Here is a 15,491-nt window from a genome sequence, read left to right as displayed (position 1 = left end):
AAAGGGATAGCCTGTGCCCAGTGGGATGGACAGCCTCATGGGGGAAAGGACCACAAGCACCTACTGCATTTCAGCAAGACTAGGGTCCCAGCACCTGACCTTATCATCATGGTTTGGCATCACCTGGATCTCAGTCTGGGAGAGGAATTTGGGGCAGGACAAAGGGAATTTGGGTGCGAAAAGGGGAAGAGACCTCATCATCAAAATGAAAAAAAAAAAAAAAAAAAAAAAAGGTGAAAACCAAACTGCTGCTTCCAAATAAAGAGTTGAACAAAGGGCGAAGAAGCCAAGAAGATCTTGCATTACAAAAGTATAAACAAAATAGCTGTGGAGGGGAAGGGGCTGAGACATAGCTAAAGGCAATCTGTAGGCAGGCTAAGAGGAAGTGAAGATCAGCAAAAAGCCCAGGTAACAGTCTACCTTCTTCATGGACCCAGGAAAACAAGAGTAACAACAGCCCTAGACAGCTGGGTTTATCTCCTGACAATATCCACACAGCCTCTGGCCAGCTGAACCCTGCCCAGCACCTCCCCAGCAGCATCCTGTGCTTGAGCTGCCCTACAGACTATCGTCAGGTCTGGTCACCAGGTCTTGAAGACACATGCAACACCAGCTCCAGCACGGTGACCCTCTTGGGTGCAGTGTGGCAGTGAGTGATGCCAGAGGCCAAGCGGAGCCAGCATGAAGAAGCCTGAAAGTCTCTTGAAAGAAATGTCATAAGGAAAGTGCAACACGTGCAGAGTAGAAACATGTTTTATTCACAACAGGCTTTGGCCACAGCTGCTCTCTGGTTTGAAAAGGGAACACCAGCAGTTAGCAGAGCCCTTGGTGGTGGGTGCCTGGCCAGCCCCTGCTTCCCCACCCAGCACCACACTCCTGACACCCACGTGCCTCTAGCCATTTCCATCATCTCTTGGGTCAAAACAGGACCCAAAGCCACAGCAGCAGAGATAGACCTGCTGCTTCCGACTAGACAATTTCCCTGTAAAAACACCCCTGAGGCTCTTGGTGGCCACTTGGCAGCCCGCTCCACATGGGTCCTCCACCAGCCACTACCAATGTCTCGCAGCAGAAGCCAACATGGGCTTCTACTTGGATCTGGGCAGCAAACAAGAGAGTCACCACAGCCAGTCCTACTTAATGATGCTTTAATGCTGCACCAAGATGTTTATGAACCTGAACGCACCAGCTCACAGCCACCAACTGATGACCTGCACTTGTCCCCACCAAGGTCCCCACCAAGGTCCTCACCCCACCTCTTCTCTCCCAGGTATGGGGCCCCCCATCCCAAGCAGAGCTGGAGCTCCTAGCTGGGCACCAACGGCTTTCCCAGCTGTGCAGCTTGAGGAAAACAAACAGACCACAACAGTCCCTGTGCCCAGGGCTATAAAGGGGATGGGATCCATCAGCTCTGTGGCCAGAGCATGGCCATGGCGCAGAGCTGTGCCTGGGGCACACTTCCACCCTCCTCCACCCCAAGCACCTCAGGCTGTCCAGCCACTCCAGCAGCCACTGGGGCCCTGGGGAAGGAAGAGAGCAGGGAACAGCCACACAGGGGCCATGCCAACAACTCCTCCAACCCCCTCCCCTCTAGCCAGCTGCCGCCCCAGAAAAAAATAAAGCCCCAAAAGCCCCTGGGGGCTTCAGCAGCCTCCATTTCACACCCTGCTCCTACTGAAGATGAGCTTCTCTGCAAGCCCCAGCTCTGGGGACTGATCCTGGCTACTGCAGAACCCCTGGCTCTGTGGGAACTGTAGCAGCCATGTGGAGCTTGGGCAGGAGCAGAGCAAGGGCTCAGGTGGATGCCAGGCTCCTCAGCTGGCTCTGGCCCCATGTGAACAGCCTTGGTCACCATCAAGCCCTTCTGTAAAGACAGGATTAGCCTTCCTTGGACTAATTTTTTCTCCTACAGTAAAGCATACACTGAACTTGCTACATATTAAACAGCAAAAAACCAGCTATTTAGAAGCAAAGAGATCTTTAAAAAAACAAGGTATCACTTTTTTGTTGCTGTTTAAAAGATCCAGTATGACATCAAGTTAAACTATACAGTATTTTTAATGAGTATTAACAAACTGCTTAAAAAAAAAAAAAGGGCAAAACAAGAAAAAAGGAAATAGAAACACGGACAGAAAACTCGTTTGGAAGTTCTACATCTTTGAGGCAGCATGAAGATAATCATCGGTCCCTCTTCCTTGGGCAGCACAGAGCAAGGTCTGCTTTAACCCACTTAAAGCTGCACATGAAGACTGAGCCCCAGCGTCAGCCCTATCACTGAATTGTCCCCATCCCTCCTCATGATCCCCAAAACAAAAGTCCTTCTCCACTTTTTAGATGAGTGTCCCCAGCCAGCAAAGCAGGTGCTGCCCAGGCCTCTACAAGGTTCATCTTCCTGTATTTGCTGTGGACAACATTTATTAACCTCGTTCCCATCACCTGTGCAGCCCAAGGGCAAGTTACTGGCTGCTGCTTACTAATTACTGCTCATCACAATATTCCTGCCTCACACGATGGCCAACAAACAGCACAGAAGAGCTGAGGCTGACAGGGACCTTGGGGACCCACCTTGTCCAATCTGCTTGCACAAGATCAGCTACAGCAGGTTATCCACAACCACATCCAGCAAGCGGGTGAGTATCCCTGCAGATGGATGTTTAACATCTAAATGTCTCCAAAGACAGAGAGGGAAAGGCTGACGGGCAACCTAGTGGGCACACCTTCAATCTCCAAAGCATCTAACTGGCACGTAACAGGTCTCTCAGCCATGAGAAGCCAGCAAATTCCTGCAGAGGAAAACACCTGAGGCTGCATCAACTTTGCTAGGGGAAATTTATTTGTAAGTAATGTTTACAAGGACTGTGCAAAACCTGAAAAATACAGAAGAGGTAAAGACAGAGTAAAGGGGTAAAACAGGACTCCCACAGGAGGGGAAAAATGCACTCCTTTACCCACTGCTGACCTTCCCCTCCCTCTAGAGACCAGCCTGCAGGCCAGGATGGATGCCCCTGGCTTGCTTTGGTTCCCTCCAGCAAATCAGCCACCAAGCTCCTGGCACCATGGGGTCCTGTTGGCAAGGGTAACACTTCTCAAACTGTAGGTTATTAGTAGTGTTCTCTCAACCTTTACTGTTCAAACTGCCAGAAGGGCTCTTTGCCTGATGCCCCTGGGGGGATGCTAACAGCCCAAGCAGTGCAAAGTGGCCCAGAGGCTGGGAGGGAGTTTTGGCAGGAGAGCTGGGTCCCTCAGGAAGCAGGCTCTCAGTCATGAGCAGGGCAGGGAGACACTCCTTGCCACATTTGCTGGTAGCAGCACAGCGCTTGCTACTCCTCCCCATGCTGCTGGCAGGGATGGGCAGGCTCGCCCAGGACCCTTGCAGGGTTTGACAACCAACGACTGCAAAAGCAGCAATGCCAAAGTGCTTTTTGGAGCTGTGCGGCCCCATGGCTTTTCCCTTTCTACACTCTAGAAAGAGGGAGAGCAGGGGAGGTCAAGGCAGTCAACACTAACAAACTGAAGCAGTCCTTGCAACTGAGCCTGGACCAAGAAATGTGGAAGATCCCAGAAGCAGAAACCTGCTACTGCCTCACTGAGCTCTCTCTGCCCTTTTCCTAAGCCCTCTCGGGAGGAGTCCCCCAGCCCTCTGCACCAACACCGTCAGGCAGAGCACTGAAAAAAGGCCGCATGCGAAAGGCTGGTGCCCACAGCTGAGCTCCCAGCACTGGAACTGCAGGTACAGCATGAACTAGGCAACTACAGGCATTGCTCCATCTCCGCACCTCCCTCCTTTCCTCTCCACCCCTTCGAGCTTTTCACATCGTCCATCGCCCCTGTAAAACGTGTGGTGTAGCAACCACAGAGGCCAGAGGAAAGTTTACCTGCATGACCTCCCTACCCCTCTACCTCCAAACTCTGTTCACAACCAAGAAGAGGGAAGGGGGAGGCTGAGGCTCCAGAGCATCACATGCAAGCTGCAAGCCACCAAGGGGCAGGAGGCTCACGACAAGCAGGCGGCCACCTGGTAGGCGCCCTCGGTCGTGTGCTGGACGCTGTGCTCCTGCAGCAGGCCCAAGTCCAGGAACCGCTCCCCGCACCACATGCACTTGTACTGCTGCTCCCGGGCATGCACACTGTGGTGCTTGTTGAGGTGCTCGCGCTGCTTGAAGGCCTTCTCGCAGGAGGGGCACTTGTAGGGCTTCTCACCGGTGTGCACGCGCCGGTGGCGCTGCAGGTCCGAGGCGTACTTGAACCGCTTGTCACAGTCAGGGCACTTGAGGGGTTTCTCGCGGGCCGGGTCGCAGCGGTGCTGCACGAACTCGGAGGAGGAGAAGAAACGTCTCTCACAGAGCGTGCACTTGAGGGGCTTCTCGGAGCAGTGGGCCAGCTGGTGCTTCTGCAGGGCCGAGGCCCGCTTGTAGGACTTGTTGCATATGCCACACTTGAATGGACGCTCTGCGTTCTGCACACACTTGTGCCGCAGCAGCTCCGAGGACTGGTTGAAGCCCTTCTGGCACACGTTGCACTTGAAGAGGTTTTCTATGCCGTGCACATGTTGGTGGTACACCAAGTGAGAGGGCTGCACAAAGCCCTTCTCACACAGGTTGCACTTGAAGGGCTCCTCAGCCTTGTGCGTGCGGCGGTGCCGCATGAGCGCGTACTGCTGCTTGAAGCTCATCTGGCACAGGTCACACTTGAAGGGCCGCTCCTCGCTGTGCGTGCGCTCATGCTGCCGCAGGTCAGACGGGCGCTTGAAAGCCTTCTGGCACTCACCGCAGCGGAAGGGTCGCTCCCCGCTGGGTGTGCAGGGGTGCTGCAGCAGCTCTGACGACTCCTTGAAGTGCAGCTCGCAGACGTTGCACTTGAAGAGGTGCTCCCCGGAGTGCGCGTACATGTGGCGCACCAGGTGGGAGCGGTGCTTGAAGGTCTTCTCGCACACCGTGCACTTGTAGGGCCGCTCTGAGCTGTGCGTCCGCTTGTGGTGCACCAGGTGGGACGACTGGCTGAAGCTCTTGTCGCACAGCGTGCACTTGTAGGGCTTCTCCCCCGTGTGGATGCGCTCATGCCGGGACAGCTCCGAGAGGTGCTTGAAGGTTTTCTGACAGATGGAGCAGCTGTAGGGCTTCTCCGAGGTGTCAAGAGGTTGCAGATGCTCTGCCTCAGGGGGCTTGTAGGTTTTCTCACAGATAGAGCACTTCATGGCATTGCTGTTGTGGACATTGTGGTGCTGCGCCAGTGAAGTCAGGAGGGAGAAGCCCATCTTGCAGACACCACACACAAAGGGCTTCTGCTCCACCTGGATGCACTGGTGCTCAAGAAGGTCAGTGGCCTGGTGGAAGACCTTCAGGCACTGGGTACACTGGAAAGAGCGATCATGGCCTGGCAAGCACTGGTGCTCATGGGGATTGGAGAGGTGAGTGAGGTCATGGCCACACACCCCACATTTGTGGGACAGGTCTCCAACCTGGAGAGAGGCGTGCTGGGGGTGCTGCAGACCGGGGTCTGGCTGGAGCAGTATGCCGTAGACAGCGCAGCCCAAGGAGCTGTCAGTGCTGGGCGGGATGGAGTGCTCTGTGAGAGCGGCTGCCCCAGCGTGGTGCTGCTGCGGTGGTTGTGGTGGTTGCTGCTGTTGCTGCTGCCAGCTTTCTGACATGCTTGGGGAAAAACGCGGGATTTCAGCAGGGATAGCTTCAGCTTCTTGGTGGAGAAGGTTCAAGTGAAAACAAGAATTGAAAGTACCCAAGATCCTGATTCCCCGTAGCTGATCTGCTGAAGTCAAGGGCAGAAAATCCAGCCGACAGCCAGGATCCTGGGAAGCAAACAAGTGATTGAGACTCCAGAGCCTCCTCCTCAGATCAGCTCAAGTTCTTTGTGGACTGATCCGGTTTGGCTTTTTCTGCCAAAAGAACAGGAGGCAGAAGCAAGACAAGAGGAGGTCCTTCTCCGTGCTGGCTGTGATGAGCTCACATTTGGGAAGGGTGAGGGAAGCAGCCCAGGGAACAGCTCTCTCTGCAAGGAAGAGGACAGCTGGTGTAAGGTCTTAGAAGAAAGATGGGCAACTCTTCAGTCAACCTCCTCCCACAGTTCGCTTTGAAAACTCTCCTGTGTCCCTGCAAAGCTGCCAGAAGGCCAATTTGGAGGAGCTGACAAGAACCAGAGCCCCCCCATACCTCTGGGCTAAGGATGACTGGACCTGGGGAGGGTCAGGCTCTGCCTACATGCAGCCAGCCATGTGTTTGAGACATGTGCTCTCAAGAGAGGCAGCACAGCTGCCCAGGTCCAAGTCAGCAAAGCTACTACCCCAGCTACTGTCAGCCACTGGATCTCCTGGCCCCACTGGGGGCATGGGCTGAGACACCAGTCTCTGTCCAGGCCGAGGTACACCAAATGCTGTACAATCAAGAAGCTACCATATCAGATTTTACAGACATCGAGGCAGATCCCAAGCGGACCCCACCCAAACTGAAACACCCCTGTGAGGCAGTTCTGCTCCTCCTGCTCCTTGGGTATCAGGCACATTACCCAAGGGATGTATGTAAGAGATTTCCTCTGCTCTTTCTGGGTAGTCCTTGTGGACTAGGAAGAGCCGGAACCAGGAATTATCCTATCCACAAAACACGGAACCCACAGGTATCATGCACAGCACCTGCTGTGAAGATAAAGGAACTGTTAAAGCAGTAACTCAGCTGAACCTCCTACCAAAACATGGAACAGAAGTACACTGGAGCTGAACATCCCACACCAGAGCTGCTGCCTCGGCTTACTGCAGAATATCACAGCTCACTAAAAAGGTCCCGTCTTTCTAGAGATGTTCAGAAAAACCTGGTATAAACTTAAGAGTAAAACCCACCCGTGAGCAGCACAGGCAACACATCTCAAGACAGAGAAAGGGGCCAGGCTTTGGCAAGAAGCAGCCTGAGCCATGAGTTCCTAACTCCCATCAGAACACAGACAGGACGGAGCCAACCCACATGCCCCTACCCAGGGTTAAGTAAAACCTGGGTCTTCTAGGAAGGTGTTTGTTGTGTTTAAAACCAAGCGATAACGAGGACCAAAGAAACCCACAACCCCACTCTCCAGCGCTCAACCGAGACTGGATGGTTACCTACAACTTGGGGAGCTTCTGCCTACAGGGACTTGCAAAATAGTATTTGACTGCCAGCACAATTTTGGATAGTAAAACCCTCAAAGGTCCCCTCACCCTGCCATAACGCCAAGATGTGCTCTTTCTCCTACATAGCTCACCTTGCCTGCAGACATGGGCTGGCAGCAGCAATCCCCAGCACGGAGCTCGATGGGATGGATACAGAGCTTCAGCCCGGCTGCCGCCCTCCCCCTCGGGCAGCGTTAACCACGGCAGGAGCATCCCAGACGCATGGAGGAGGGGGAGAACGAGGAATACCAACCTTGGCTTACCGAGGGTTCTGCACGGGTACCCGAGCCGGCTCCAGCTCCGAGCCTAACTCATCCCTCCGTGGGTGGTGGGAAGCGACAACCATTCCAGGAGAGCAGACGGGAGCGCAGAGGTACTTTCAAACTGGAGCAGCAGCTCGCGGCACGGCCTGCTCCGGCATGGTGCTGCCCGCTCCCGCCTCCCACCAGCGGGACAAGGCCGAGGCCGCCTCAGGGAGCGGCGCGGCGGGCCCGGGGGCCGCGGGGGCGGTTGTGGAGCTCGGAGGCCAGCGGCCGCTGCAGCCCGCGGCCAGGCCCGTCCCGCAGCTCGCCTCTCCCCATGGGACGGCTCCCGCTGCCCCGCCGGCGTGCGCACCGGCGCGCTTACGGTGCCCTGCGGCCTGCCCCGCCGCTGCACTGCTAGAAGCCCCACGCTGGGCCGGGGTAGGGGGTTCTTGCCCGCCCCGGCGAGGCCCACACAAAGGGCGGCGGCGACGGCGGCCAAGCCCCCAACCTCCGACGGGAGGGAGGCTCCTGGCAGCCCGCTCGCCACCGGCGGGGCCGCGGCCTGCACGCTCCGCCCAAGACCCACGCCGGCGTGTCGACGAGAGCCGGGAGGGAGGGACGGACGGAAGGAGGGAAGGGGGCGCCGGTGCTGGAGGCGGGCGGGCGGCGGCCGCGAAGGGAGGCAGGGCGCGATCCCAGCGGGCCGGACCGGCCTCGGCGGCGGCGGCGGCGGCGGCGGAGGAGGCGGGGCGAGCCGCGGAGGCTGCCCCCTGCTGGGCCGCTGCGAAAACAGCGCCCCCGCACCGGTACCGGGAGAGGGGGTCACCGGCAGCAGCGGCCCGGAAAGGCCCGGCAGAGCCATGAGGGCGGCGCTGGTAGAGTACAGCAGCTCGGAGGAGGAAGAGGAAGGGAGGCACAGCGGGGGCGACGAACAGGGGCCTTCTAGGGCCGGGTGAGTGCAACGGAAAGGGCCCAGGGCTGTGGGAGTCAGCGGGGCCGGGTGAGGACGCGCGGCCTTCATCCCTCTCGTCCTACAGCGCTGTGCGGCACCGCCTGCCGCTGCCCGCTGACCTGCCTGGCGATCTGGAGCCGGAGGAGGCCGTTACCGATGACAGTTCCCGTCACGGCGGCCGCGTCCGCAGCTTCCCGCACGAGCGGGGCAACTGGGCCACCCATGTCTACCTGCCCTGTAGGTGATGGCGGCCCCGCGAGCCCCCGGGGCAGCCGGTGTCTGTCGAGGACGGGAGCCCCGGGGAGGGGTGGTGGTGGGCACGGGGACAGCCCGTGTGTGAGAGCGCTGCCCGCAGACAGGGTGCGGGAGGAGTTCCTGGAGCTGCTGGAGCTGCTGATGTACCGCGCCCGCAGCCACGTCCCGTCGCTGTCGGCGATGGAGGAGTTCCACCTCAGCCTCTCGCAGTGCGTGGTGCTGCGCTACCACTGGATACAGCCCTTCGTGAGCGGCCTCAGGGCGCGCCTGGCTGCCTTCCACAGGTACGAGCCCTGCGGGGCCGCTCCCTCCCGCCCAGGCCTCTGGGTGCAGCGCACCCGTAGGCTTCTCTGGTGCTGATCCCTGCGGAGCTCTCAGCGGGATCGGGCAGCAGAACCACGCCTGCCCTCTCCAGGCGGCGGCGGTGCTGTGCCGTGCGCTGCCCCACTGCTCACTCCGGTGACTCCGGAAAGCTGCAAACCGAGGGAGTGAGTCCGACCCCAGGAAGGTTCTGGCCTCACCTGTTCGGTGCCAGTGGGGCACACATTCACCTTTATCTTTCCAATGCTCGGTAGAAATCGTGTCCCCTCCACAGCATTTTTTCTCTGTCTTCTCTTCCCTCTCTTCCCCCCCACCCTTTCATTTTTCTTATTTTCCCACTTTTGTTTTTTCCTCTCCCCCCCCCTTTTCTTTTTCCCCTCTTTTTTTTTCTCTTTTTCCTTTTTTCTTTTCACCCTTTTTTCTCTCATTTCTTCTCCCCACTTTTTCCCTCCCCCCTTTTTTCCTTATGTCTTCCCCCCCCCCTTTTATTTCACACTTTTTAACTTTTTTGTTTTACTTTCTCACTTTTTCCCTCTTTTTTCCTTGTCTTTTTTTTTTCCAATTTTCCCCACTTTTTCCCTCTCCTTTTCTCCCTCTCCTCTCTTTTTATCCCACTCTCTTCTCCCCTTTCTTTTTTCTCTTATTTTCTCTCTTTTTTTCCCATCTCCTCCACCCCACCCCACCCCCCTTTTCTTTTCCTTCCCTTTTTTTTTTTCCCACTTTTTTTTTTCTTTCCTTCTACCAGCTGAAATAGGTTCTTCCTTATTTCAGGTTCTTTTGTGTAGCTGACCAAGTGAAGGTTTACACCAACCAGAACAAGACCAGGTGAGTGAGTAGCAGTGCAACCTCCCTGCCTGCCTGGGGAGGAGCCTGAGCAAGGTGCTGGGTGAATAGGAGGCATGACCCTGCCTGTCCTAGTGACCGGCCTGAGCTGTGTGACAGGGCAATACAGGATCACCTCATCCCCAGAGGTCTCACCCTGTTCCCCAGCCACTTGTACAAACATTTAGCTCCAGCGCTGATTCTCTGCCAGCCTTTGGTCACATCAGCACTGGGTGATCCTGCAGCCTGGTATGGGCAGAGCTGGGGCCACATCTTTTGGCAGCAGCGCTGGTGGTGAAATTGTAGTGCAGGTCTTTCAAGAGCTGGAGCGAAATGGCTCAGACAGTGCTAATTCTCGTGGGTGTTAGCTCAGAAGCCTGATTCTGACTGAATGCAATTAAGTAGTTTAAATGTCAAAACAGAGATGTTTAAATTGTGAGAAGTTGCTGAACCTAGTGGGAATGGCAGCCCACGATAGTCACGGGCATAAAGAAGTGGATCCTTAGTCTTACCCTCCCCTCCTGGAGTCTAGAAGCATCATCCAGACAGTCTTCTTGAGGAGATATCTCATCTGTCCAGCTTGGTATGTCCCATTGCCTGCTTCCTCTCCCACTGTAAAACCCCTCCAGCAACTTCTGCTTTTCAACAGCAGCTCCTGCCCAGGCCCATGCCCTGCTGGAATTTCCATAGAGTGCATTCTGTGCCTGTAAAGTGAGTTTTTGTGCCCCAAATGGTGCTGAATTAGTCTAGTAAGCCTGTACTGTGTATCATCCAGTCCCGCTTCTCCCTGCCACTACATCCCTGTTTCTTTTTTTCTTCAGAATATGGTCAGTTTCCTTGAACGCTTAAACCTGGAATTCCTCATATTATCTTTTGTCAGGGGGTAGGGAAATTGCCTGGTCAGAACACAGGGCCAGGTATGCTTTCAGCTGTGTTTCCTGCAGCATGAGAGCATGTTTGCTGTCTCTCTTTGCCTTCTTCTAGGACCTTTATTGGCTTGGAGGTCACTGCTGGGCATTTCCAGCTGCTGGAGCTGGTCTCAGAGGTAGACAGAGTTCTGGAGGAATTTGACCTTCCTACGTTCTACAAGGTGAGGCATCTTCCTGTAATTCCCTGCCACTCTGGACATGCCAGCTGGTTCCCTCTGAGAAGCCCTTAAAATGTTCACCTCAAATAAAGAGGCACAGGGAGGTTACACACTGAAGTGGTCTCCTCTGGGCTTTTCATACCTCACACATGATCTTGCTGAGAATAGGACTAGTGAAAGTCATAGCAACCTCAGAGCAGCCTTCCAGTATCTGAAAGGGGGCCTACAAAGATGTGGAGAGGGATTCTTTATTAGGAACTGCAGCAATAGGACAAGAGGTGATAGGTTCAAACTTAAACAGGGGAAGTTCAGTGAGGGTGATGAGGCACTGGAATGGGTTGCCCAAAGAAGTGGTAAATGCTCCATCCCTACCAGTGTTCAAGGCCAGGTTGGACAGAGCCCTGGGCAATATGGTCTAGTGTGAGGCATCCCTGCCCATGGCACAGGGGGTTGGAACTGGAGGATCTTAAGGTCCTTTCCAACCCTAACCATTCTGTGATTCTATTCTGTAAGTCTCTGACTTCTGTATCGTGCCCTGTGCAGGTAAGGATGTTAACTGTCTAGTGGCCTCTTGAGAATCATGTCTCTGTGGCAAAGGGCCAGAGCAGGCACTCAGCTGTGGATGGAAGCAGGGTTGTCCTAGGATAAAACAGGCGTGGGGTGAGCACTGCAGTGATGCTTGTGTCTCTTTGTTGGGCAATTTCTTGGGGCATCAGTCTATGCTTGGTACTAGCTTTGAGGACAGGTTGTCAAATTTGAAGGGCCGGACCCTGATTTCTCTATCTCCAGAGCTGAGCAGGAGTCTCTTGTGTACTACTTGGAAGTGACCCATCTACCCACTGTGAGACCGACCATGGGAAATTCTCTGTGCAGTTGCTGACTGCAGGGAGGCTGAGAATCAGCCTTGCCCACTGGTGTCCAGAAAGGCTGGGCTGGGGGAGTGTAGGACTCAATTCACTTCATGTGCATCAGCTCTGACACTGTTGAGCTGGCAGAGGGTGCTCCCAGCCTCTGTGTGATCCCAGGCAGGACAGCATCACACCAGCTCTCCCACTATGGCTCCATCCGTTGAGTAGAGCCTCCTTCACCCCTCACAATCCAATCCCTGTTTTGCTTTCAGGACCCATCATTCCACATCAGCTTGGCCTGGTGCGTTGGGGACCTGTCGGACAGGCTGGAAGGGCAGTGCCTGCGGGAGCTCCAGGTATGGCCCCGCACAGCATGAAGAACAGGGGAAGAGCAGAGCTGGTGTTCAGTCAAGAGCAGAGGAGTTCTCTTCACTGAGCAAGACAAACTTCACTGGGTTGGAAGAACTCATATTGCTTTTGGGGGCAATTAAATTAAGTCACCCTCCAGAGGGAAGTCAGAGGCTTCTGGCCACAAATGGCCTCATCTCTGACTTGGTTGAGGGAGGGAGCTGCTGACTCTGTCCTCTGGCAGATCCATCCTCCTGGTATTAATTCCTCCATCTGGTTTCCAGGACATCGTGGACGGGTTTGAGGACTCGGCACTCCTGCTGCGTGTCCAGTGGGAGCAAATACACTGCAAGTCAGGGAACAAGTACTTCTCCTTCCCCTTGAGGTAGGGGCCCTTGGGACTGTGCATGTCAGTCCTGAAGAGCTTGATGTTTAACCAAGAAGAGATCTGCAGTGCAGCTCAGAACTTTGCGTGCTCTCACGCACTTCCCATGTTCCTCTTGCCTGATCAGCATCTCTGGGCTTCCAGTCAGGCTGCTTCCAAGTCTGAGTTGCTGGCTAAAAACTGTGTGTTTGTAGCAGGTTACACCCCCACTGCTGTATATGCAGCAGTTGGCGCTGGTGGTTCCAGCCATCCCGTGGTTGCTAGTTTTGTCAGTTTTATAAAAAAAGATAAAAAAATCCTATAAAAGTCATAAATGCCTCGTGGGAAGGAGAAAGAAGGTAGCATGGGAAGCTGTTGCTAAAGGGAGAGTGTCTTGCCTTGTTGTAAATAGCACTGCCATGTTGCCAGGAGGCTCTGAGCATGCTTTAAGTAGCAAGAGGCAAGTACATGGAGCTGGACTCTCTCAGCTGAGCATCTCCATACTGTAAGCTAGCTTGTACGAGTTCCTGGGTTGTGTTGTGTCCCCCTCTCACTGATGCTGCCTTTACAGAGAAATTTCAGTATCTGATCCTTTTGCCAAACAGCAGAAGATGAAATCTGGATGGGAGAGGTTGGGAACCCCTTGTGTTTGTTTCGGTGCTCCAGTCTGGGTCTAAAACAAGAGCTTTGATTTAAAAGAGGGTGACTTAGGGCAACTAAGATGATGAAGGGAGTGGAGCATCTCCCTTATGAGGAAAGACTGAGGGAGCTGGGTCTCTATAGTTTGGAGAAGAGGAGATTAAGGGGTGACCTTATTAGTGTATATAAATATATAAAGGGGGAGTGTCACGAGGATGGAGCCAGGCTCTTCTCAGTGGCAAACAATGAAAGGACAAGGGGTAATGGGTACAAATTGGAGCACAGGAGGTTCCACTTAAACCTGAGAAGAAACTTCTTCTCAGTGAGGGTGACGGAACACTGGAACAGGCTGCCCAGGGAGGTTGTGGAGTCTCCTTCTCTGGAGACATTCAAAACCCGCCTGGACACGTTCCTGTGTAACCTTATCTAGGTGTTCCTGCTCCGGCAGGGGGATTGGACTAGATGATCTTTTGAGGTCCCTTCCAATCTCTAACCTACTGTGATACTGTGAGTGCTGTAAGCCCAGGACTTTGGATGGCTGCTTCTCCAGAGAGGTTTGCTGCCATGTGGTCATGGGGTGGAAGCTCCTGCCCAGGCTCCGTGCTTTTTCCTGGTGATAGCAGCAGCCCCAGAGCCGCAGTGACCATGGGGATGGCAGGCTGGACTTTGTCCCTTGGGAGAAGCTCCTTTTCAATCCTTTTGTTCCAGTGGGCAGTCAGCTGCAGCCTCTGAGGAACTTGGAGCAGGATCCCAATGTGTTGCCCTGGATCTTTCATTCCTCATCTGTCTGATGAAAGACCCCAGGACTTGTGAACAGTAAAGTCTGTCTCCTGTCATAAAACCATTTCAGTGGTGTATTTCAGCTGTTCCCCTTCAGACACACCCAACTCCTGCAAGACTTAAGGTGGCGCAATGGCTACAAATAGTTCTGTGTGCTTGGTGCTTGCATACGAGGAAGCCAGGGGCTTTGTGGCCATGGGAGCATCTCAGCATCTCACGGTGTCTGCCAACACTCATGCAGTAACTGGTTTTCAAAACCATCAAATCACAGAATCCCAGGCTGCTTTGGGTTGGAAGGGAGCTTAAAGTTCACCCAGTTCCAACCCCCTGCAATGGGCAGGGACACCTTCCACTAGACCAGGTTGCTCCACCTGGGCTTGAACACTGCCAGGGATGGGGCAGCCACAGCTTCTCTGGGCACCCTGTGCCAGGGCCTCGGCACCCTCACAGGGAAGAACTTCTGCCTTATATCTAACCTGAATTTCCCATTTAAGTTTGAACCCACCATCCCTTGTCTATCACTACAGTCCCTAATGAAGAGTCCCTCTCCAACATCCTTATAGCTCCCCTTCAGATATTGGAAGGCTGCTCTGGGGTCTCCACACAGACTTCTCCAGGCTGAACAGCCTCAACTTTCTCAGCCTGTTCTGAGGTTGGGATGAAGCTGCATCCCAAATCTCCACCCTGGCTTCCTAAGCTTTGGCGTGGATTTTGTGGGACTGGGGGTCTGTCACTGCTGATCCCATGACAGCTGGGGAAGGGGTCCCTGTCAGAGCTGAGGTCCTTCCTGTATGCTCTGTCAGAGGCCGGGTACCCTCGTACCCGGGGGAGCTCCACAGGGTCCCGGTATTGTTCCCCAGGGCTGGAAGGTGGCTGAGGCCGCACAAAAAGAGCTAAAGTGTCGGGTGGTGGCCGCAGCCGTAGGAGCTGGCGGTCTCCAGGAGGCGAGAGCGTCAAACGGAGCGGGTCGGCCCCGGGGGATGGGCTCCGTCGCCATGTTTTGGGGCTGCAGCGCCTGCGGCCGTACCAAGGCAGCGCCGGGACGGGGCGCGATGCCTGAGGCCGTAACACCGCCGGGCGGGGTGGGGGAGGGCAGCGAGGGGGATACGGGGCTGACCGCGCCACTCGAGGGCCGTCTCCCCTTCCCGCCCCCCCGGGCTCCACGCCCCCCCTAGCACTCCCCGCCGCTTCCGCCTCAGCGTCTCACCAGCCCGGATTGGCCGCTTATGCGCATGCGTAAAACGAGAAGCGTTGACTAGCTTAGAGAGCAAAGACTCGGGGAGCTCTCTGGCCAATGGAGGCACGGCGCTGCCTCCACGTGAGGGGTGTGGATAACTCAGGGTGTAGGCGGCAGAACGTCCCCTCAGAGGTCGCGCCCCGTTGATTGGTCAGGATTGATCCGGTGTCTCGCGGTGCTGTCCTCTGATTGGTGGAGCGCGTCGCCGGCTGGGGCGGAAAGCTTGGAGGGAAGCCCCGCCCACCCCACTGTTTCCCTGTTTCGCCCCCGCCCCCCCCCGCACACGAAGGGGACGGGGGAGGGGAAAGGCCGCGACGTGAGCGCGCGACCCTATCCGCCATTTTGTAGCGAAGCAGCGGAGGAGAGGGTAAAAGCTCGGTCGGTCGCAGCCCCCTGCTAGTTCCGGACCTTGAGGTGAGTGCTGCTCGCCAGGCACAGCGCGGCCT

At 55.5% G+C, this 15,491-nt stretch overlaps 2 protein-coding genes across 3 annotated transcripts; one reads left to right on the top strand and one right to left on the bottom strand.

Annotated features, from left to right (window-relative positions):
• Positions 1-2,039: 2,039 nt before the first annotated feature.
• On the bottom strand, positions 2,040-7,540 carry ZNF319 (zinc finger protein 319). Of its 2 annotated transcripts, none has more exons than XM_061369054.1 (2): positions 7,401-7,540; positions 2,040-6,003 (listed from the first exon to the last, which is right to left on the bottom strand). In XM_061369054.1, exon 2 carries the CDS (start codon positions 5,645-5,647, stop codon positions 3,995-3,997), a length of 1,653 nt encoding a protein of 550 aa, XP_061225038.1. In that variant the 5' UTR covers positions 5,648-6,003; positions 7,401-7,540; the 3' UTR covers positions 2,040-3,994. The 2 variants fall into 2 exon arrangements, with proteins under 2 accessions (XP_061225038.1, XP_061225039.1); XM_061369055.1 differs by having other exon boundaries at positions 7,411-7,540.
• A 675-nt stretch (positions 7,541-8,215) lies between these two features.
• Positions 8,216-12,517, top strand: USB1 (U6 snRNA biogenesis phosphodiesterase 1). Its single transcript, XM_061369056.1, has 7 exons — positions 8,216-8,344; positions 8,430-8,581; positions 8,700-8,883; positions 9,692-9,745; positions 10,727-10,832; positions 11,950-12,033; positions 12,310-12,517. The coding sequence occupies exons 1-7, from the start codon at positions 8,253-8,255 to the stop codon at positions 12,412-12,414; spliced, it is 777 nt and encodes a 258-aa protein (XP_061225040.1). The 5' UTR covers positions 8,216-8,252; the 3' UTR covers positions 12,415-12,517.
• Positions 12,518-15,491: the final 2,974 nt, after the last annotated feature.

Source organism: Neopsephotus bourkii, unplaced genomic scaffold, assembly GCF_033783945.1.
Source record: "Neopsephotus bourkii isolate Nb327-2 ecotype Australia unplaced genomic scaffold, CSIRO-AGI_Nbou_v1 NB_1474, whole genome shotgun sequence".
Taxonomy (NCBI): Eukaryota; Metazoa; Chordata; class Aves; order Psittaciformes; family Psittacidae; genus Neopsephotus; species Neopsephotus bourkii.
This window is presented reverse-complemented; position numbering and strand designations above follow the sequence as displayed.